This window comes from Anser cygnoides, chromosome 1 (assembly GCF_040182565.1).
Source record: "Anser cygnoides isolate HZ-2024a breed goose chromosome 1, Taihu_goose_T2T_genome, whole genome shotgun sequence".
In the NCBI taxonomy this organism is placed as follows: domain Eukaryota; kingdom Metazoa; phylum Chordata; class Aves; order Anseriformes; family Anatidae; genus Anser; species Anser cygnoides.
The window spans coordinates 208,787,770-208,810,544 of NC_089873.1; the positions used below are offsets into that span (position 1 = coordinate 208,787,770).

Below are 22,775 nucleotides of genomic sequence, written 5' to 3' on the forward strand. Positions count from 1 at the left end.
AAGTGGTTGGTGATGATTATTTTTTACATGAGTTAATGCTGGTGCCTTCAACCCAGGTCTTCTGCTTCTAGACATGAGCACACGTGCTCCCAGCAGAGAACAATATCCCAAATGGATGTGAAAAGTCACCCTCATCTCAGCTTTTTCCTATTTATCTTCCTACAGGCTTCCTACAGATGAGATTTTTCAAATGCATGATGCTTAAAAAATGGTGTTCTTGAAAAAGACCTGAAAAGTTGTACATGGGCAACCACCCAGGACTGTCCGTGTGCCTGGGCAAGGGTAGGCCGTTGCTTCGGGTAGGAGGATGCCAGTGGTGTCAGAACAGCCCACAGCCACCTTTTTCAGTGCACGAGCCCTTGAAAATCATGCTGTGCACCAGCTGTTTAGGGATGCATGCTTGGACCCCGTCCTTTCCTGGTATCTCTTTCCTCTTTCTCCCACTGTTGGAAGGAATTGTGAGCTTGTCTCTTTCTTAGCCTGGGCCCTTCCCATGGCAGAAGACACCAGCCTTGCTTTTGTGGGCAGGAAACTTTGAACCTGCTCTTCCATCACCTCAGCCCTGTTTTCTCCTCAGCTTTCTGCACTCACCCTTTGTCTGCTCTTTCAGGTTGTGGTCAGATCCTCCAACACACAGAAGTTGCCATGAGTACCTGGTGCCCCAGTACATTTAAATATTCTGTTCAAGCCTCATGGTTTCCCTGCACTTCTAAGATAGCTTTAAAACCCAGTGCGTTCTGACTCAGTAAACGGTGACGTGCTCATATTTGCTTGTTCTAAAAACTGTTTTTGGCACTTCAGCTACCTTGTAGGAGAAGAGCTCTGGGTCGTCATGGAGTACTTGGCAGGAGGCTCCCTAACAGATGTTGTGACAGAGACCTGCATGGATGAAGGACAAATCGCAGCTGTGTGCCGAGAGGTAAAGCTGCACCCACAGCCTGGGCGAGCTGAGAGGAGGAAGGGGACAGGGCTTTCTCTGATGTATTCTGCTGGAGGAGCTGTCTACAGCTTCTCTACTGCTGCAGTCATCTTCTCAGAGGATGGATTTCACTGGGGAGGTGGTGGCATGCTCCTGTTAGCTTTCACCCTAGAGTGAGGACTGCAAAAAGGGGCTGGAATCCTTGTGGTTACGCCTGTTTTCTTCAGGGCTAACTTGTCCTCCTGCTGGTCCCAGTGGGGATGTCTCTGTAGCCCTGCACATACTGGATATAGAAAAGGCTCTAAAAAGCTAAGCCCATGCTACTCAAAATGCACATTGTTAGAGTCCTTGGCTGGCTAATTGTACTTAATGCACATAAGAACCTCTTCCTTTCTTTTTTCAGTGTCTCCAGGCTCTGGAATTCCTCCACTCGAACCAAGTTATTCACAGAGACATCAAGAGTGACAACATCCTGCTGGGCATGGACGGCTCCGTCAAACTAAGTATGAGGGGAACAGCGCTGGTGGTGACTTTAGTTATCAACCCAGGCTTCTTCCCTGCTACGGGACAGGCCTGGTGGGGAGATGGGTGCTTGAGCTGCTTGGTGCTGTGGTGGTGGAGGGTGTGTAGAAATGCTGCTGTAGGTATTTTTGTGGCACGTGTTTCAATGGAGATAGGCAAGCATAAATCCCTGTGAACTGCTAACAGACGTGCAATGAGATTTGGTGTTCATTTAGCCTTGGGCCATCTGTTTGTGTTGTGTAAAATAACAGGATTTTAATGCACCTCCAGTCTAGAAAGCTGGGTTTTTAGGTGTAGGGTGACAAGCCTTTCTCCGTTTGTGATCTCTCCAGTCTTGAAAATACTGCAGGTACTTGGGTGATGGAGGTGGGTGGAGGGGAAGTTGCAATCTGTTCAGCTAGAAAGCATTTAATCTTACAAACCCAGCCCAATCCGAACTCTTAATGTTGTTTCCTCTGTGCGTTATCACCAGTAATGAAGACCTTGAGACTGTTGGTGCTAAGGTAGCTGTTGTGCTTGCCGTTGCCCATGCAGAGATAAGTCTGGGGACCAGTGAATGATTATCTTCCTCGTAGGGCTTTAACAGAACCGTGCTTCCTCCCTCTCCCTCCCAGTTCTGATGGCTAGCGCCCAACAGGCATAAATACATCTATTTTTGCCAGCAGTGACAACAGATATGACTCAAAATTCACACAGTGCAGATATGCTGAGTAAGAAGGTGTTTTATTTTTTTTGATTTTTTAATTTTTTTTCACTTAATTTACTTTTTAGACTGAAGCTGCACTTCAGTGCAGTCAGATCTCGGGAGTGTTAGCAGTGAATAGCTTATCAGGGCCGAGGTGCTCTGTTCTTACGGAAGCACGTCTTTCAGCACAGTATGCAAGTACTTGGCTGGAGCTTCAAGTTAGGAAAGTCCCTGTGGGTATGATGCAGTAAGCTTCTGGACCTGAGCTTCTTACTGGCTCTGCTGGAAATGTGCTCTGTTTGTGGACCATATGTACCTTTCGTGCTTGTTAGCCTTGATAAAAACTCAGCTGGGGATCAGTTTAATTTTCATCATTCTGCCTGAAATTAGACCTGTAATGCCATCCTGGGGTCAGGATGGGCAGGACATCTTGCTGCGTTGATTCTGCTGGACACACAAGAACACATCCAGTTTGGTGAAGCCTGTTATGAAGGAGGTGGGCCAACACCTTTGCCCAGAAGCCCTAGTCGATGGATGCTTTCATTTCTCTGCACCCGCTGGTGACAGCACTGGTATCAGCTTGGGAAAGTGTTTGGTGCTGCCTGGGAGCTGTGGCAGGACAGGTGGACGAGCTCTGTATAGAAAACCCCTGTGAAAAAGTCTGGCTCCTGGTCCCCAAGGCTGGGGAGAGCCCCACAAAGGTGCTGGTGCCTTGTTTCTTGGCTGATGGAGGTGGGGGCGCTCTGCAGGACGAGCTCAGTCCCACTCTGATGTCCAGTTGGAGGGAGAGAACTTTTTAGTTCCTCATTATCCTGCCCCTTTTGCTCCCATTTAAACTAAAATCCAGGCGGGTGTTTCACTGTGGCTCTTGTAGCCCTGGCAGGCTAGGACACAAGACCAACCTTGCTTGCTTGATCTCTCCTGCTGAGGGCACAAGGCTGCTGACCAGACCCCCTGACTGCTGTTCCTGGCTTTGCCAAAGCCTTTTTAAACAAAAGTATCCCCCCTTTTAGAGCTTCAGTCTCCTTCCTCTTACTCATTTCAATGCTGTTGTGTTACTGAGAGGTTGAGGAACATCTAACGACTGCCACCAGTGGACCCTGCTCTCAGCTGAAGCTCCTAACCCCCCCGATGAATCAAGCATCTGGTTTATAAAAGGCAGAGGGCACAGAGATAAGACACCAGTAATCCAACTGGGAGTGCAGAGAGGGAAATCACTAGACGCGCACTCACGTTGTACTCTACAATACACAGTGCATGTGTGTGTGTAAAGGAAATGTTTAATTCTAAGTCCATGTCATGTTTCTTCTCCCTCTTGAGGAATGCTGATGTCCTCTCTTTATTCCTCACTTGTTCTTTGTAAGGAGTTATCAAGTTTAAGTGCTGTCTTTTTTATAAGAAGAGAGTGCTGGAGCCTGTTGATTAAACACATCCCTTGCTTTTCCCTGTTCAGGCACAGTTTTCCAGACTCAGACTCTGAATGTAATTTCTATTCCCCCCACACCATGTGCATGTTGCAGAATTTTACCAAATGTAGTACAAACTTTTGCAAGGTATGAACAGTCACGATGGGTACTTCAGTTTTGACTGCTTTAGCCTTTTGAATGGGTCTGGTTTGGTTTTGTTGGTGGTGTTTTCTTTTGTTAACGAGAGATTCTAAGCCTTGGAGATGGGGAGAAAAAAATGGGTTGAGGCAGGATTGCATGGGGCAGCCTTTCTCTCTGTCAAGCCAAATGGCCTGGGGGGGAGCCAGCCCCAGAAAAGGGGAACCTCAGCCCCCCCAGCCCTCCTCCTTGTCCACATGAGGGCATCTTGCAGGCCTCTCCCAACGCAGCCGCCTTTGGCCTCGCACGGGCCGCTCCATCACAGAGCCTTGCTGAGGTCACAGTGGCCACCGCTGTCACGCCTTTGCCCCGGGCCCTATAAAAGAGGCCCCCTGCCACTGGCCCGCCACTTGCTCAGCGACTCGGTCCTCTGAGAGCCAGCGTAAGCGGCAGGAGGAAGGCCAGAGAAAGGAGCAAGGCGAGCGGCAGCCCTCCTCGGTGTGAGGACCGCGAAGCGATCTGAGGAAGCACCGAGAAGATGGCAGCTAATGGGAGAAAGATGTCTCATGGGCAGAGGGACAGCACCTGCGGCACAAAAGACATCAGTGCCTGGGGGAAGCCTGCTGCCCGGCCCAGAGACGATTATCGGAGATATCACTGGCACCGCAGCGATGCGGGGAACAGGCCGGCCCCTCAGACATCCAGCAGCAGGGGGCCTGGGCCTAACCAGAGGTGCAGTGGTGGTGTGAAGCGAAGACGGGAGCGTGATGCGGAGAGCCGTGGGGAGCAGAGGCGTGCCCATCGGCCAGATCGCAGCGAGGGACCCAGCCGTGGCCGTAAAAGAGATGGCGGCGTGAAACCCACGAATGAATATCAAGTGGAGAGTGGCATGGGACCAGGCAATGGAACTGGGCGACCCCCTCGTTCGGCACCCTGGCCGGAGAACACAGCTGATGGGAGGCATCCCGTGTGGGCAGTCCCAGGCAAGGACTGGCTTGTCCTCCTGCCTGACACCGTGGAGCCCATGGAGGTGGATCCACAAGAAGAGGCGGAGGAACCCATGGAAGTGGATCCACCTCGGCCACATCACACCTGGGACTACCCCGGCAGCTCTCTGCTGCGTGCCATGAGAGAACACCGGTAGCTACGCAGCAGGGCCCGGCGAGCTCCCTACTCCTCGTCGCGCAGGCTCCATCCCAGGCATTAGCTTGGAGCCACCAAATACCTGGCAATAAAGAACTCTTGCCGATATTCAGGGCTTGTGTGCGTGTTTCTTTCCCATCCGCCAGCCCTTGTGCGAGAGGTGTCAGCCCCTCTGCACAGAGCCTCGAGGAAGAGCACAAGAGAGGACCCAGCTCCCTTCGGGCTGCTGCGCTGGGCTGACAGGAGGAGTCCCCAGGGGCCACCATGCGCCTTTAACATTTGTGAAAATAAACTGAGGGGTGAAAATAGTAGTGTGGAAGCGATTAGAGGTGTCTAATTTCTTATATTAGGAGTGAGTTTCTATATCTGAGTAATTGGTAACGACAGACACGGAGAAGGCTGAGGTACTCAGCAAGTTCTTTGCCTCCGTCTGCACTGGTAGATGGGCTTCCCAAGTCATTTCCCTGAACCCGTAGGTGGAGGCTGGGGGAGTCCCACCCACTGTAAGTGCAGAGCAGGTTCGAGACCACCTGCTGAATGTAAACAGGTCCAGGTCTATGGGACCTGACGACATGAATCCCAGGGTCCTGAGGGAACTGGCTGATGGGGTTGCCAAGCCGCTCTCCATCACAGTTGAAAAGTCCTGGCAGTCGGGCGATGTCACTGGTGAGTGGAAAAATGGAAACGTCATGGCCCTACTCTTCAACAATTAAAACAAAGAATTGAACAAAGAGTGCTACTCTTCACCAATTAAAACAATTAGGAGACGTTTCTTCTCAGCAAGAGCGGTCAGGCATTGGGACGCGTTGCCCAGGGAGGTGGTGGAGTCCCTGTCCCTGGGGGTGTTCAAGGCAAGGTTGGACGTGGTGCTTGGGGACGTGGTTTCGTGGGTGACATTGTTTGTAGGGGGATGGTTGGACCAGGTGATCTTGGAGGGCTTTTCCAACCTTAATTTTTCTATGATTCTATGATTCCGTGATCTTTTGGAAAGTCAAATGCAAATAAGGGCCAAGCAATTTCCATAGGAAGGCTCTTCAGCTTTCTGTCTTTTCAAAGAAAATAATAAGTACCAAATTAGGTCCTTAAATTTATTCTGAACACAGTATTTGCTCTAGAAAGCAAATCGTGTTTGAGAGATGGTACATCCTCTGGGGAAATACTATCTGTGGGACTGAAAATACGACCAGATAATACTGGTGGGTGTGGGTGGAGGGAGGACAGACTGGGCATTGGTTTCTGTTTTCACAGACCCAGGAACAGGCTTGAGAGCATGTGTTACACAGTGTATTACAGCTGCCAAATGCTGCACTGCCACGTTTCACAGCATCCATGTACAGCTCTTTACTGATCACCATCCTTCACATCGACAAGTGAGCAGCTCTGTGATGTTGATGGCCTCAGCGAGTCAGATTTAGAAGCTTACTCCTGAACACCTTGTTAACCACAAAACCAGCCCTCCTTTGCAGCAGCAATGTAGCAGGCAGTGCAACAGGCTAGCTTGTACCACAGCTGTGGCATCAGTACGTGTTGTTTTTGGAGAAACCTGCTGATTTCTAACTATTTCTTCCCTCCTTCTTTGCTTTTCCAGCTGACTTTGGCTTCTGTGCCCAGATCACTCCCGAACAGAGCAAGCGCAGCACCATGGTGGGGACCCCGTACTGGATGGCGCCTGAAGTGGTGACACGAAAAGCCTACGGGCCCAAAGTGGACATCTGGTCACTGGGGATAATGGCCATCGAGATGATCGAAGGAGAACCCCCCTACCTCAATGAAAACCCCCTGAGAGTAAGTGAGTGCCTTTTTTTTGCCCTCAGGCCTTCGCTGAGCCTGCTGGTTAACCTAGGCTCTGGAGGAGGCAGGTGAACCTCCGCTGTGGTTTCATCACATGCAGCTACACGTCTCCTTAGATGCTGTAGTGAGAAGATTGTGGTCATTTAAGTTAGAAGCCATGGCTGGTTCTGGGTGGTAGAGGGCACAGGCTCTTCCTGTTGCAGACCTTCAGGTAGGGTCTGAGTTAATCCTGTGGTGCATCCATAATTCCCCCCTTTCTGGAGAGGCCGATAGGGGCACCTTCTGGCCCCAGAGTGCCCGGCTTCTTAAATCCTTGTGAGTGGGGAAGAGAGCTGTCCTTGAATTCAAAGAATATCACATTGCTCTTTTATAAACAGGGCTTTTTCTTGCTGGTGCATTGTTCCTATTTGCATTAAAGAATTTTATTTATTTGCAAATAATAAATTTTATTTATTTACAATATTTATTTGCAAATAAAGCTCCAAGTTTAACTAGCCTTTAATCAGGCTTTGCCCCTGCTGGTGTCTTTCCCTTCGTATTCTTTAATGAAAGGGGAAATTCTATCAGTTTGTAGGAATGCGGCTGTTCTTGGTGTAAGCCAGTTTTATGGCTTTTTTTCTAAGCTAAACAGGACGAAGGGATCTAGAACAGTTCTGTTTAACTTGTTTCCACCTCTTTGACTGGAGATGATTTTGGGAGAGAAGTGCAGCAGTGAAGAAATGTGAAAGGAAAAAGTTGGTGTGGAGTTAAATGAGGATGGCTAAGCAACGCGGTGCTTTGCTCTCATTTAACTTAACTTGTTGCAGTTCCCAGGCTATCAGACCTCTACCTTGAGATGTGATGAGCAGTGAGCTCAGAAGGCCTCTGCCAGATGTCTGTTTCCTTTTAAAAGGCATCTAGCGATTTTCTTTTAATAGTAAAATTTTGCAGTGGATGAATTCTGAATTTCCTGAGTCTTAGAGACTTCTTCATTCCCAAGCAGCAGCAAAACGACTCCACTTGTTTCTGTAGGGTGTTAAGTGCTGCTTGAGAACCTACTGGCCATCTTTTGTAAAGGACCAACTGCATCTTTAGAGTATCGACTTTTTAGGCCTTGTGCAATTGGGCAAAGTATCGAGAGAACAAAGCCTCCTGATTATTCAGGGGTACCTTCCCATGAGGATATAGTTATTGCAGGAGTCGAGCACTGGCAGAGCTGTGCCAGCCAACTTCCCCCTGTAAACACAGTCTGGACTGCTGGTTTTGTCCTCTTAATCCCTTGAGAGGGCTGCAGGATCCAAACCCAGATTACGATGGTAAAGCAAGAAAGGATTGGATCCCATCCACATAAAAATAGGGCCGGCAGCTCTTCTCTTTGCTGAAACTTAAGCATTTATTAGTCACCCTGATAAGGGTTTTTGTTTTGGTTTTGTTTTTCCCCATTGAACTGTGGGGAGGGAGAGGAAAAATGGGTGCCTCTGTAATCTGCAGCTGGAGTCTGACCTTCGTAACCTCCTGTTTCTTTGGTGCTTGCTTTGCTTTAGGCCCTGTATCTCATTGCTACTAACGGGACTCCGGAACTGCAGAATCCAGAAAAGCTTTCACCCATATTCCGAGACTTCCTAAATCGCTGTCTTGAAATGGACGTGGAAAAAAGAGGTTCTGCAAAAGAGCTGCTCCAGGTAAGTGCTGGGGAACGGGGCGGAATTAAGCATTCTAGAGTGAGAATAGGCATGTGGAGCAATGTCATTTGGGGTCTTAAATACTGCGTCATCTGAAGTCACAAGCACAGCAGAGATAATTTACCATGAAGAAACGAACAAAAAAAACCAAAACCAACCAACCAAAAAACCCCAAATCCCTAATGAAGCGTTAACAGAGTACTTTCCTTTTTGTGCTGTACTTGCTACTGGCAGCAGCTGTGCAGCGTGTTCTGTAACCAACCTCAAATAATTGCCGTGCCCCGATCCTGCCAGCTGCCGAGCCCCTTAATTCCCGTGGCTTCTTCATGCAGCTCACCCTAACATCTGGCTGTGGTGTTGCGGTCTGGCCATGCCTGTTCCCATTTGGATAACAGGAGGGCTTCCAGCTATCGAATGCTCTGGTTGTCTCCCTTCTGGGGGAGAGTTCCCAAAGCTTTCTGGAAGGGGCACGTCTTGCATTAACTGCAGCAGTTTGGCGTTAACACATTTTGCCAGATACAGCTCTTCCTGCAGAGGTGATGGAACCAAGCTTGTGAGAAATCCTCAGTTATTTCACTGAAAACCTGGTGTCTTTGTCTGGACTCCTGGTGAAAGTGAAGGACGAAGCTGCCAGGCTTTTTACCAACACAGATGAGGAGTGTTCATGTGTTTCCTTTTGTCAGACCTCCCATGGGGGTGGAAAACGTGCTTCAGCTCTTTGTAAAATAAATCTGTGATGATGGGGCCCTCAGACCTCGCCTGTGAGACAGTTGTCTCTTTTTTGGTGTTCCTTTCTTTCCTTTAGTTTGTCTACTGGGTTCAGCTTTGGGAGTGCTGCTGCCTTTCTGAGACACTAATGAAGCATTAATCACCGGCAGAAAGAATGGCAGTAGATGAAAGCTGACTTTTTCTCCTGGACTTGCCAGCTCCAGAGTATCAGACAGCAGCAGTGCTGTGTCCCTTGGGGCAGGAGAACATTGGGACTGCAGCATTTCTGCCTGCCTTTACCTTTTAGCCTCGGATTTTTCCACCTCTGAAGTGTGTTCAGATTGGGTGGTTGATCCCTTCTGGTGCTCAGAAGTCCTGGGGGACTTAATTATTTTGGGTTTTCAGAACAGCTTGTGGGCTTCATGCCTCCACTCGTCTGATTAGCTGTTTTGTGTCAGTCTCTGTCCCCAACCTAGACTTTCTCTGCGAGGCTGGAGTATTGCAAGCTTTCCACTTAACCCTGAACACAGGGAAAACTTCTTCCTCTGTTGCAGATGTTATGTTTTAAGCCTTGCCCCCGAAACAAACACCACATGTGCTGCAAGAAGCACTTTGTGACACCACCTACTGCTTGTTGCATGCTCGATAATCAATATTGTTTAACGGAACAGAGCACCTGGTTTAGGAGATGGCCTGACTGGTCCTGTTGTGAATTCCCTGCTGTGCTCCTCAGTCCCAGCTGTTCTGAAAATTTCTAATAGCTTTAGAAGGCCAAGGCAATGTTTTCACCAGATCTGTGGTAACAGGAAAGAAAGAATGGAGAGATGATTGCTGCAGGAAGCCCTGTGCAATGTTTTGGAACTGCGCAGGTTGCTTTTACTTACACCTCCCTTCCACAAAGAATTTCACTGTAGATTTTGCATGAATTTATTTCCTGGGAGAACTTGCTTGATCTTGAGAGTGTATAAACATTGGAGAAATTAGGATGTGTTGGGTGCAAAGATCTTTATCAGTTCAGGTGAGGCCCAAAAGTCACAGTGAACTTTCTTGCTCATCGTGCCTTTTTTGTTTCACCTGCTTGGAGGTTGTTGGAGTTCATACAGGTCTAGGTCCTGATATTTTGTGTAAACACCAGGCTTTTGGGACATGTTCTGAGAAATGTAACCTTTTTTTTTTCCTTTTTCCTCTTCCTAGCACCAGTTCCTGAAAATTGCAAAGCCTCTTTCTAGTCTCACTCCTCTGATTCTTGCTGCTAAAGAAGCAGCAAAGAACAACCATTAAAGCGGGGGAGCCAGCACAGCCGTCGTGTCAAGCCTTTTAGATGTTCCCTACAGAAACCGAATTACCTGTCCCTGTCCCCTCCTGCTCCTCCTTCACAGGGGTGTTCTTAAAACTTTGATCTGCCTTGAAGGGTAGCAGATGTATCGTTTGCTGAACGTGGGAGGGCACACAACAGGTACGCTGCTGATCTTGCGTAGTGAACTGTCTTTCCATCCTCCTCGATGGGCACGGTAGGGGAAGGGTATATTTTATGGCTGGGAAGATCTTCTGAGAACATCTGAACCTGACCTACCCGTAGCAAACCCAGTTTGTTTTCGTATTTCTTACTGTGTTTATTTTTAAAGATAATGTGGAGCCTTTAGACCATGTTTATCTTAATAAAGTAAATCTTCTGCTGGCTGGACTCTTCCTGCTTTTGCCAAGCTGCTCTTCCAGCACTGAGGCTGCTCTCTGCCTTGGATGACTTGAGGAGGGAAGGAAGCAGGCAGCAGCAATCGGAACAGCTAAAACAACTGGAAGGGGAACGAGGGCAGGACCATGCAGCCCTCCCGCAGCACCGCTGGATGCTTCGGGGGAGCAAGGAGAAAGCCTGTGTGTGCTTCTTGCAGCTGTTGGACAACGCGTGATCTTTTTGCCAAATTGTGTGAATCAAGGTCCTTCCCCGCACACTTTCGTTTCAACTCAAGTAATTAAACAGCTTTCAAAGAGTTCTGATATTCTAGAAAAATCACAGGAAAAATCAACTGGGATTTCTTTTAGGGTTATTTTATTAGTGCTGTCAGGCTTCATGGAGACCTGCCCTGTAAGAGAAAGCAAACAGAACAATTGCTCTTAGGAAGATAAGATCTGCCTGCAAGATGATGGTGAAAACTCTTGCTTCTTAGACCAAGGCCAACAGAAAACAACCTGATCATGGACAGTGTTTCCTTGGAAGCATAGGGGCATTCATTTTATTTTATTTTTTTTGAAATGAGCGAGTGAACTGATATCTTTATGCTACTGACTCCTTTGGTTGCTAATGATATGTAAAACAACAGCGATCCTGGAACTACTAGAGAGATCGGGTGTAAACACTGGCGTTATGTTGAACTGTATCCTGATTTTTAATAAAAGGACTGCTGCATTTCTTAACTCGGGGCTGAGGGAGGGTTGGAGAATTCACTGTCACCAGACAACTCTGTCGGATGGGATGGGTTTTCATGTTATCGTCACTGGGTGCTTACAAGCGATGCATTAAGTGATACAAGCTTCTGTAGTCCTGTGGGATAGCGAGTGGCTCTGAAGAGGAGTAACTGCACACAGAGGGAACGGATAAAAGATCTTGCTTTCTCTGTACGTATCGCTTCGGTCATTTCCAGGGTGAGTTTAATCCAGTTCTCCTCTCCCCAGAGCACTTGTGTTGCACAGAAACTCATTCCTGCTTCTTGCTGAGACCTGCTGCTGGATCAGTCCTTTCCTCCCTGCCCCGGGCTTGTGATTGAAATATATACATATATTTTTCCCCATTCACTCTGCGATACATGACATCCCTTGCACTGGTTTTACAGGCGTAGAGAAAGCCTGTAAGGTCCCTTGCTTTTTTGGTGTCTTCTCCCATCCTTCAGGCTACAGGGTGGCCACTGTCTGACGTGAGTCTGTAATGTCTGAAGCCCATTGCCAAATCTTCCGCCTTCCTCCCCTTGTATACATTCTTCATCTTCATGTAATATGAAAAATTTCCCCTTACAAGATGAATTCCTTGGGCAGAGCAGCAAAGCTGCCAGCCCTGGGGGGAACCTGATCTTTTGATGAGCTCCTCTGCTTGGGGCTGGGGTGGAGATCGGGAAAGGGAAGGCCATTACCCTCGAATAATTCTCTTTGGTGAGGAGTTTGGTTTTATTTTCTATGCAAGTCTCAAATGCCATGTGTGCGGTGGAAGGAATGATGGGCTAGATCTCACTAGGTCTAAAATCTAATGTGGCTCTGGTCTTACTGACCCATCAATTGCCATTTTTTGACAGCACAGGGTTAAACCCGATCCATGAATGTATTGAATGTTGCTGACTTCCCTTCGCCTTCCCTTCCCACTCCATCCTTGGCACCCCTTTGAGATGAGAGTGGTAATGCAGATGTGCCCTACCTGCGAGCAAATCCGTGAGCTTATTCTTCTGCAGGAGGAAAAATGGTAAAAAGGGTGACTTGTATTTAAGTTACTCTCCTGGATTCTCTGTTGCCTATTGGAAAGGAATCTGCAGGAGTGACTGTTTCTCCCCATTCTTAAGCCCGTGATGTGCTTCTGTCTCATTGACTTCGACTGTGGATTGGTCCTTACTGGTTTGGTAAGGACTGAGAGCTGTGCACTGGGAAGCTGTAAGACAGCGGCTGTAGACATGTCATCTTCTCCTGTTTTTATTTTACCATACTGTGATGCGAAAGAGTTTGACTTGCTACTTTGTACCTAGCCCCAATTCCAAGTTAACAGACGCATCGTGTTTTCATGGTCTCAGAAATCTTAAATAAAAAGATAAATAAAAGAATGTAGTTAGTTTAGGAGAATGAGATACATTTTTTTTTTGTCCAGAGATGGATCCTTTTCTCTACTCTTAGGTTCATCTGGGCATCGCTCAGCTCCAGCACTGGTGGCAGCTGCTGCATAGCCTCTTACAGCACTTTCTGGTCACTACAGAGAGCTGTTAGCACAAGTGTCTGACTTAATAATTCTTATTTTTTTTTCTGAGAACATCCTTACTGCTGGGATTTGAACGCAACTTCCAAGAGAAGAGAACTGATTTGGTAGCATTTTAAAATATATTTTAATATACCTACAGTATGAACTAATTTTACTGAGTCTGAACCATTTTTAATCACAGCCCTTATTTATTTGATTATTAGATTCTCTCTTCTATATTAGAACATGAAATATTCGATTGTTTGACTATCCATCCTGAAAACCTGCTTCCTTTTTAAGGGATCCTCAGCAATCCTATGAGGTTAGGTGCCGAAATGGCACAACGTGCCACAGCTCCGTAAAGCTCCTGGTGGAGGCAAAAGGTAAAACCCATCTCTTTTTTTTCCAAAGCACTGAAGATTATCGTATTTAAGAAGCAGCTGGTGCATTTCAAGCTTCCTATATTTAAAGAGCTGATATTGAGCTGGATTACTGCAGCCCTAGGTTTTCTTTAAACAAATGATTGATTTAAGTTCAGTGGGGCCAAGAGTTTGGGTGAGAGGGGCTGGCTGAGCTGAGATTGCTTCTGAGCTGAGATCTCCGTTAGTATCCTAACGTGTCTGTCTCAAGGTATCACGGGTTGGTATCACCAGATGATATTTACCATGCAAGGATGGGCTGAAGTGGCCTGTAGGCTGCTGGTACTTCAAGTTTGCTGAGCTCAGTTGGCAGTGAAAGGTCCAGCCCAAAGTCCAAGAAGAAGGGTACGTATCTGAACGCCTTTCTTAATTACGAGCTTACAGATTCCCCAGCATATTTCATATGGAAGCTGTCAAAGGTGAAGGCTGAGTCTGTTTGTCTCCCTAGCATAAAATACGGACACTTTTCAGTGGCTTATTTTGATAGTAATAGAGAACATGTGGATGTATTTTGGGGTTGTAAACGCACTGGATTGAGCATATAGATAATGTCCTAGGGCGAATCTCATGGTTTGCTGCTAATGACAGCTCTCAGCATCAAGGCTGGGGTCTTGGAGAAGCAGGGAGCTGCCGGTGGTGGCAGAACAGCGATGCTGGCGGGGCTGGATGGAAACTTGCAGCCGAAATGGATGCCCCCAGGAAAGGGGTGGGAGGGCAACAGAGGATGGTGTTGGTCTGGGGAAGAAGATGGGTGCTGGGGTAGGTGGAAACAAAAGGTAAAAGCTCAGTTTCCCAACTGCTGAGGGAATTTGGAGGATGCTGGAGCAGCCTGAGGTGGATTGAGGCATCCTGTTTGGGAGCAGGAAGGAGCGGGGGGCTCCTGTGCAATGAAGGGGTGCTCAGAGTGAGGACTGAGCCTTATGTCTTTGAGCAACAACTCGTGCTAAGTGAGCTGGAGCTAATCTGACCTGCTGCCAGGTGTCTGTGTGTCTTGTCCTGCTGGGAAATAAGGGCCTTTGCCGTTTTAAAATCAGCTGGCAAACGTGTTTCTGTTTCTTTGTACTGCCTTGGTGTAACTCTCCGGTAGTGCCCGGTTTGTTAGGGTCAGCTCAGCCATTTAGAAAGCAAAGCTGAAACCTTAAATAAAACCTGAATGAATGACCTGCTTCTCCTCCCCTTTGTTTCAATGAGGCTTGCAGAAATGAATGGGGGGGTGCTTGAAGGAGTTGTGTTTCTCTGATCTGTTTTAATTAGATCTTACTTGATAGAGCAAAGTGACTTTACACTGAAAGCTGATGCAGAAAGTGTGATTTCTACCACTTATTTTAACCTGTTTGGAAGTCGTTAATGCTCTGAGAAACACCAGCCTGGAAGCAGGATGTAGAGCCCAGCTTGAGGAGGAAGAGGAGGAGGCAGGTGATGAAATGGACCCTCCTGGCTGCTTGCTGTCTCCCCAGGCAGAGCTTGGTGTCTGCGGCTCCAGGTGCAGAGGAGGAAACGGGGGAGGATTTGGGATCGGTCCCTAAAGCTGCCCTCCCCAGCATCACTTTTACATGCGGGGTCAGTAGGGTGAGGCTGATGACAAGAGCAGGAGTTTATCACCTACATAATTGTGCAAGTGCCTCGTCCCAGCTTGGATTAAGGAATATTAAGGGGAGGACACGTGTGCCCCCACAAGCCCCCTGCTGTAGGATTTTATCTGCTTGTGGCTGTAGGGCAGAGCTGGGTGCTGGAAGTCCAAGAAACCAAGCCTAACGTGAAGAGGACTTTCCCAGCTCAGCCTCCTGGCGCTGGGAGCCCTGCCGAGCTCTCACAAGCCATTTGGGTGCTGAGCCCCATGTCAGAGGGGGAGCTGGAAGAAAAGGGAACGTCTGGAAGTGGGAGTGAGCCAACTAGATGGTGGTGGCACTGCTGCGATGTGCATCCCATGTCCTTGTCCTTGTCCCATGAGAGGCCGGCAGCCAAACTGTGTCATCCTGCATCCTGCTGCTCCCCTCGTGAAACTTCACAAAGCCGGGCACCAGGCAGACCGGAGAGCCTGGTAACGTACCCCAAAAGTGCCTGAAAAGTGGTAACGGGGCTGGTGGCTCTGCCAGTATTTCCCTCAACACCATTACTTGAGTGTTTATTTTATTTTATTTTATTTTATTTTATTTTATTTTATTTTATTTTATTTTATTTTATTTTATTTTATTTTATTTTATTTTATTTTATTTTATTTTATTTAGTTTAATTTAATTTAATTTTATTTTATTTTATTTTATTTTTTTTATTATTATTATTATTTAATCTTATTTTTTTTAGTCCCATGGCAAAGTAGAGGAGCTTGTGCAGAGTTCCTGGTTGAAACCTCGTGGCTGCAAAATGCTTCCCAACCCCAGTCCTCTCGTCCCACTGCTGCCTTTTTTTTCCACCTGCACGGGAGGGAAATGTACCTGTGGTTATCTCAGAGGGGTGTCCCAAGGCTAAATATGCACTGGGACACACAAAACCTGCCCTGGATCTTTAAACTTTTACTTTTTCATACCTAAATTTAGCATTTTCACTGGTGGGAACAGTTCTGCAGGGTCTTATTATTTGGGAGCGAAGTGGGGGGAATGAGCAGGAGCAGAGGCAATACGCTGGTAGTTACAAGAGTGGAAGAGAGGTTTATTATCGCAAGCATCAGGGAAAACTGCTGCACTTTATATAAGTGATGTTTTTCCTGCATCCCTGATTTTTATTGCCCAGAGCGATCCCAAGTTTTGGTCCCGAGGCTCATCTTTTGGGAGAATTTAGAGCTTGAACTCCGTGAGCTTGCCGGGCTGTCCTGGCTGCTCCCCTCCAATTCCTGGGGCTGTGCTGCCCTCCCCCGGCAGCTGCACTGGGGATAATTCCTCTTTGTGTTCCCCTGCTGCCTCTGCAAGGCTCCAAGTTTGGAGGCTGAAGGCAGGCAGCACACCCCAGCAGGCATCAGGAGATGGTTGTGGTGCTCCAGCACGGTCCTTGGCCACCATCCCACGTCCTCCACCTCCATCTGCTCGAGGTTTGTGCCACGGTCTGGAGGAGGCGTCCTGCACCTCACCTTGAGAGCTGGGCGTTGAGGAGTGCCTGCGCCTCCGGAGCAGGGGAACAAAAGTGGGGAAAGGGCTGGAAGGCAGGTGCTGAGAGGAGAGGCTGAGGGCAGCTGGGTGGAGAAGAGGAGGCTGTGGGGTGGCCTCGCTGCTCCCTGCAGCTCCCTGAGGAGGGAAGGCAGAGAGAGAGGCACTGGCTTTTGCTCCTTGGGCACCGACGTTGGGTTACGTGGGAATGGCACGGAGTTGTGCCAGGGGAGGCTCAGCCTGGACAGCAGGAAAAGTTTCTTTACCGTGAGGGTGCTCAGACACTGGCACGGGCTTCCTTGGGAGGTGGTTGATGCCCCAAGCCTGCCAGCATTCAACGGGCGTTTGGAAAATGCTCTCAGGAATGTGCTTTAATGTTTGGTTAGCCCTGAGGAGAGGAGAGGAGAGGAGAGGAGAGGAGAGGAGAGGAGAGGAGAGGAGAGGAGAGGAGAGGAGAGGAGAGGAGAGGAGAGGAGAGGAGAGGAGAGGAGAGGAGAGGAGAGGAGAGGAGAGGAGAGGAGAGGAGAGGAGAGGAGAGGAGAGGAGAGGAGAGGAGAGGAGAGGAGAGGAGAGGAGAGGAGAGGAGAGCAGAGCAGAGCAGAGAAAAGAGAGCAGAGCGAAGAGAAGAGAGAGAAGAGAAGAGAAGAGAAGAGAAGAGAAGAGAAGAGAAGAGAAGAGAAGAGAAGAGAAGAGAAGAGAAGAGAAGAGAAGAGAAGAGAAGAGAAGAGAAGAGAAGAGAAGAGAAGAGAAGAGAAGAGAAGAGAAGAGAAGAGAAGAGAAGAGAAGAGAAGAGAAGAGAAGAGAAGAGAAGAGAAGAGAAGAGAAGAGAAGAGAAGAGTCCCCACGGTGCATGTCTGAGCATCAGCAGGGTGGGTGCCTGCAGGTGCCCTCATGCTTCCCCCAGGTCTGCTGGGGCCTTCTGGTGGCCCCATACTCACTAAGCCTGATTAGAGAGAAGGGACGTGTCACCACTGTGCTGTGACAGCTGGTGGGTTTGATAGGTATTGGCACCAGCATCAGGGCCTGCTTAGAGCTATGGGATGAGTGCAAGGTGGCTTCCCCTGTCCTGCTCAAGCTAAAGTCCTCTAGTGGTGTCCAGGACTCGAGCACACTGGGATTGTGCCATAAAGGGCCATGGGCAGAAGGGTGAGAAGCCTCTGGAGAGGTCAAGTGCCACCAAGCACAGCCTGGGCCGTTGGAAACATCGAAACTGGAGCACCAAATCTGAGCCCCTCCAAACTCAGTGGGGCTCAGGAGCAGCTGGTGCCGGTCCCTAAAGGGCGCCCAGCCATGGGGTTTGTAACCCAGGGGTGGGGGAACCTCGCTGTGACGTCCCTGCTGGGTGTAGCAGGGTGTCCCTATAACCCGGGGGCCACCAGAGAAGGGACAAACGCCTTGGTCCAGATTGACCCACTGAATCTGGAGGAGCGTGAGGCAGGAGGAGGCAGTGCAGAGCAGCAGAGCAGGCAGAAAACAAAGCAAAACCTCTCTGTGTTCTTTTCCCGACATCCAGCGGTGTCTCCCCCACTTCACTCTGCTCAGGCACAGAAACGTTTGGCATTTTCCTGAGCTTTTCCCAGGGGTTTTCATTCCTCGCTGCTCCTTGAATCTGCTTCACTGAGACTTCTTTGGACCTTAGGGTTATCACAAGTTGCATCCTCCTGTTTGACCTGCATTGCAAACTCCTAGTTTCTGCTGGGAAAGAGCAAAATGATGACTAAAAGACAGCCATGAAACAGAGAAGAAGAAAGGAGAGGACAGGCTTTCACCCTTTTTTTGTAATGCCATGCAAGCCGGACCACAATGCAGCAGCACCAGCCCCATGAAGGAGAGTAGGCAATGGAGTTACAAGAGGCAGAGCGCTTGTTGCTGTGGGAGGGAGAGCTTTGGGGTGCAGCGTGAAAGCTTCCCTGGCCATACCACAGCCTGTATTTGTGCTCCCTGTAGCTGGGTGTTGCGTTGGGCTGTAGGATAAATCTGTGTGGTCCCAGCTGGCTGCCTGCCCGAGGGATGTAGCTCATTAGGAGAAGATGCTCAAAGCCCAGCTGTAAGTCCCAGGGCTCAGGAGAAACTGCCTGGCTGCCTAAAGCTGATTTTTGAGTTTAAATTCTGTCGCTTTGGGTAAGGTGTGCAGCCAGCAGGTCACGGGCTCTAGAAGAAACCTCTGGCACGTCTACATGGGCTTTGCTCCTCCTTTGCTCAGCATGAAGCTGCCCTCAGAGTCTTTACATTCAGACATGCCCCGTGTCGAGGGTCTGGAGGTATCTCTGCCCGGGGCCTCTGGGCCTGGCCCCGGGCACCCCTGAGCAGAGCCTGGCTCCGGCCTCTCGGCACCTCCCGGCAGTGCTGGTGGCCATGGCTGGCAGCCCCCGGAGCCTCCTCTGCTCCAGGCCCAGCAGCCCCAGCTCTCGCAGCCTCTCCTCACGGCAGAGGTGCTCCAGGCCCTTCAGCACCTCGGGGGCCCTGCGCTGGGCTCTCCCCAGGGTGCCCAGCTCTGGCTGGGGCTGGGGGGCCCAGCGCTGGGCCCAGCACTGCAGGGGCGGCCTCAGCAGCGCTGAGCAGAGGGGAAGGATCACCTCCCTCGGCCTGCTGGCCCTGCTCTGCCCCAGGCAGCCCAGGAGACCACGAGGCCTCTGAGCGCCAAGGGCACGTGGCTGCCTTCCCTTCCACCCGGTGCCCACCAGGACCCCCAGGTCCATTTTTGCAGAGCTGCTGCCCAGCTGGGGGCCCCCAGCACATCCTGCTGCAGGACTTTGTGCTTCTCCTTACTGAACCCCTGCTCCTTTCCACCCCCAGCCCATCGCTAACTGGACCGTCTGCCTTTCGGTGGGACACAGCTCCCTGCAAAAGGCAGACTTGCCTGCTGCCACAGGAGAACAACCCCAGGGGAGAGCAGGGGCTGAAGTCCCCTCCTGCCCTCCTCCTGTATCGTTCCTGCCCATAAACACTGCAGTTTCTGTGGTTAATCTTACGGGGACCTCGCTCCCTGCACGAGTCACCTGCTGTCAAGGCTCCGCAGCAGCTCCTTGTGCAACCCTACGGAGCGGGGACACAAGCTCAGCCCAGGGGTGACCGACCCCATCGATACAAATGTCCCAAGCCACTGGGGGACAGTGGTAGGATGAAAATGTGATTATTTCTCACCAAAATGCAGCCCGGGACTCTGCATCTAGTCAGGCACCTGGGCACCGAGATGTCCCTGCTCCCGGCGCTCCCTGTTTGTGCCGTTCCCCCGCGGTTTTATCTTCTCCTGACACGAATAGAGGCAAAACTCAGCGGAGTTCAAGGCTGATATCCCCGAGCCGGGCTGTTACGGCTCCGGCCCCCGCAGATGCCCTCTTTATGGGCTCATAAACCTCAGGGCAGGGCTCCAGCAGGTCCTGGTGCAAAGCAGGTCTGGATGAGGTCCATCACGTGGAGCGTGATAACAACCCCGCTCGCTTGCTCTCCCTTCAATGTCAGCTGCTGGAAGGGCTGGGACACCGGCCGGGACACCGGGCAAGGATTTTCTGGTTGAGATAAGCTGCTGAACTCTGAGCCAAAGATACCGCAGGCAGAGCAGCCCCCGCCCTGCCCCTACGTCATCTGCCAGGTGATCGCAGAGCAAACCGAGGGCTTTGCGGCTCTGCACCCAGAGGAAAGGGCAGGATGCAAAAGCACGCTGGTATTTTGGAGGGGGGGGGGCGAAGCAGTGGTATTTGCTGGTTTGGGGTAGGGCTTTGGTTGTGTTTTCAGTGATGGTCCTTTCCTTTTTCATGGTCTGCCCTTTGCTGCAGGGAGGAGTTTTGTGCTGATGATGTTGCTCAGCCCTGTCCCCTTTTTCCCCACATACCCAATGGAGCCTGTCCACACCTTGAGGATGCAGCAGCTGGAGGAAAGGCAGCCCGGGCAAGGACCGCAGTGAAACTGGGCTCAGCACAGCCACAAGCACACCGCTCAGGAGGATAACCCAGCACATCAACCCCAGAGACTAAAACTGCTGGACACCCACCTGTCAGGTACCTGGGGAAGCTGCTCTTGCTGCTCCCTGCATCGTATCAGTGCCATCAGGCTTCTCAGTCTCACCCTTCCCTGCCCTCGCTATCAGTTTTCCAGAAATCAGACCATAAACCAAGTAATTTATCTACAGGCTTGCACACAGCCCCACGCCGTGCCTCTACCCCAGCCAGCTGAGTGTTAGCTTGAAGGTGGTCAGGAATAGAAACAAGCAGGAACAGAAAGAGCTGCTTCTGCCTTCAGCAACCTTTTGTGGCTCCCTCATTATTTAATATTCTAACTCCAAAGGAAAATGATGGTACTATAGGATCTAGTGCTACCCAAGGATTACCAGTACTGCTTTTACAGTGGAACTGTTATATGCCCTTTGCTCGTCATTAGGTTTCAGAGTGAATCAGGCTGTCATCTCTGTGGCCCATCTTCTAATCAAAAGTTTATATTTGTAATGTGATCTGCCTAAAAAACACTGGGCCATCATTTCTGCCCCCTTCTTCTCCTCTCCATTTAGACAGCAGTTTGCTGAATTTTCTTTTCAGGGACCTTCTCTTCATCCAACAGGAAAAATCCCAGTGTAAAAAGTGATGGGGATGAAAAGCCTGCAGTGGTGGCATTTCAGGCAGCCCTTTGGGGCAAGGGGGGATTTTTTTTTTTGGCCTCTTGTGCAGTGGAGAACTAAATAGAAGTTGGAGCTGTGTAAGGTAAGCCTTATAGCCTGAGAAACTTCACGGATATCCCTCCAAAAGGCCACCATGCATTGGAAGTTACAAAATTCAACCGCACAAACTGCTTTTGTTGCACTGATCTGCCCCTCACCCCCTCCAAAGGGAGTTATGTCTCTAATAGGATTAAGATCTTAAAGCCAAAAACCATTGCAAAATAAAAAATAAATAAAATAAAATAAAATAAGCACTGTTTGCATCTGGGGCTGCTCAGAAATTGCGTGCTACAGATTCATGCCCCGGGCTCATGGCTGCAGGAGATGCTTTCCGGGAGGATGCTTGTTAGTTTTAATTCTGAAGATCAGCGATGTCTTGCCCAAAATCGCCTTTGGGATATCTCCTCGAATCCCAACCTGCGGACACATAATTCTGCCAGGGCAGCGTTTCAACACCAGCCTCTCACATTCTGGGTGGGCAGGGCGTGGGACGGATCAAACCCGGCTTCACCCACGAGTCCCCAGCTCCTCCAGGAGCCATGCCCCCATCCCACGATGGGATTTTAATTTTCCCAGCCTCGGGGGGCTGAATTTATGAAGCCTCACGTGGCCCCTCCTACGGTGGGAGGGACGGCTCCGGCAGCCTCCCTAACACTGGGTGTCACACAGCGGTGCCACCATTCGGGTCCTGAGTGTCACGAGCAGAGGACACAGCGATCCAAGAGCAGCAGAAAGCAAAAAATAACCCCTCCATGTGCGTCCCGGCGAGGTGAGTTACCTCCAACGTCCTCGTGCTAAAGATTCCCCCCACCTATGTGAAATGCATACCTCCTTGCCCGTTCCTGCCTGCCCTAAAAGTTAGCTTTGCGAGGGGGAAGGTGGATTTTTAGGACTTTTCTTGTATTCTTCGGAGTTTTGAGAGTGTTGGTTGGCGTCCGACAGCGGGGCGATTGTCGCAGCTGCTGCCTGGGTGGCAGAGAAACAAAGCCCGAAAAGCAGGAGGATGGGGGAGAAGCGGGAACAAAAGGGGATTATTTGCAAAGGGGGGTGTTCCCGGTGACTTCTTGGAGAGAAAAAGGAGTTTAGGAGTCCGGCTTCGCTCTGGCACCCCTGCCAGAGGAGTTTGCCGTCACCTGTTGAGGGGAGGAAGGGGAGCTGGGGAGAGACGTGAGCGGTGGGTGGCCGGTGGGGCTGCTGGAGCCGGGGGCTGGTGGGAGGGAGCTGGCGGCTGAGCATTTGTAATGCCTCGGATAAAGGGCTGTTTCCATAGTAAACGGGAGAAAGGAGCCTCTCTTTCTTTCCGCGAGCTTGCCCGGCGTGTGAACAGGGAGGTCGTCCCGGGAGCAAATAAGCCGTGAAAGGGCAAACATCTGGGAAGAGCTGCAAATCATCGAGACCTGGTAGGGATGGCTGGAAGGGGGCAAAGGCTCTCGGGTCTGCCACCCGCTGCGAGCCAGCTCGGATGGGCGACCTCTTCCCTTCCCCAGGCTGGGTGCCCTGGTGCAGGGCTGCGTGCTGGTGTAAATCAGGAGCAGCTCGGTTAGCTGGTGTCAACGCGGGGACCAATTGGGGTTGGATAACGCAGATTTCATCTGGCTGGAGGTCCAGAGGGTGTACATCACCCTCTCTTCCCTCCTACTTTTTCTTTGGGAATCCAGGTCTCCCAAGGGAGTCTCTCTCTGGACTTATTCTCTGGCACGTGACACCAGGTGGAAGGGTAAAGG

The 22,775-nt window shown here is 50.1% G+C and overlaps 2 protein-coding genes across 3 annotated transcripts in view; both read left to right on the plus strand.

Moving 5' to 3' along the window:
• PAK1 (p21 (RAC1) activated kinase 1) overlaps nucleotides 1-14,378 on the plus strand; it is a 73,800-nt gene extending 59,422 nt beyond the window's left edge. The window contains exons 13-17 of the mRNA XM_066989981.1: nucleotides 802-919; nucleotides 1,323-1,422; nucleotides 6,402-6,598; nucleotides 8,128-8,265; nucleotides 10,168-14,378. Of these exons, the coding sequence (XP_066846082.1) occupies nucleotides 802-919; nucleotides 1,323-1,422; nucleotides 6,402-6,598; nucleotides 8,128-8,265; nucleotides 10,168-10,254 (640 nt within the window). The 3' untranslated portion in view covers nucleotides 10,255-14,378. The remainder of the gene's footprint in view (nucleotides 1-801; nucleotides 920-1,322; nucleotides 1,423-6,401; nucleotides 6,599-8,127; nucleotides 8,266-10,167) is intronic.
• Nucleotides 14,379-21,691: 7,313 nt separating this feature from the next.
• LOC125180516 (glycerophosphodiester phosphodiesterase domain-containing protein 5) overlaps nucleotides 21,692-22,775 on the plus strand; it is a 32,801-nt gene continuing 31,717 nt past the window's right edge. For both annotated transcript variants that reach the window (XM_066989982.1, XM_066989987.1), the window contains exon 1: nucleotides 21,692-21,820. The gene's annotated coding sequence lies outside the window, so the exon portion shown is untranslated. The remainder of the gene's footprint in view (nucleotides 21,821-22,775) is intronic.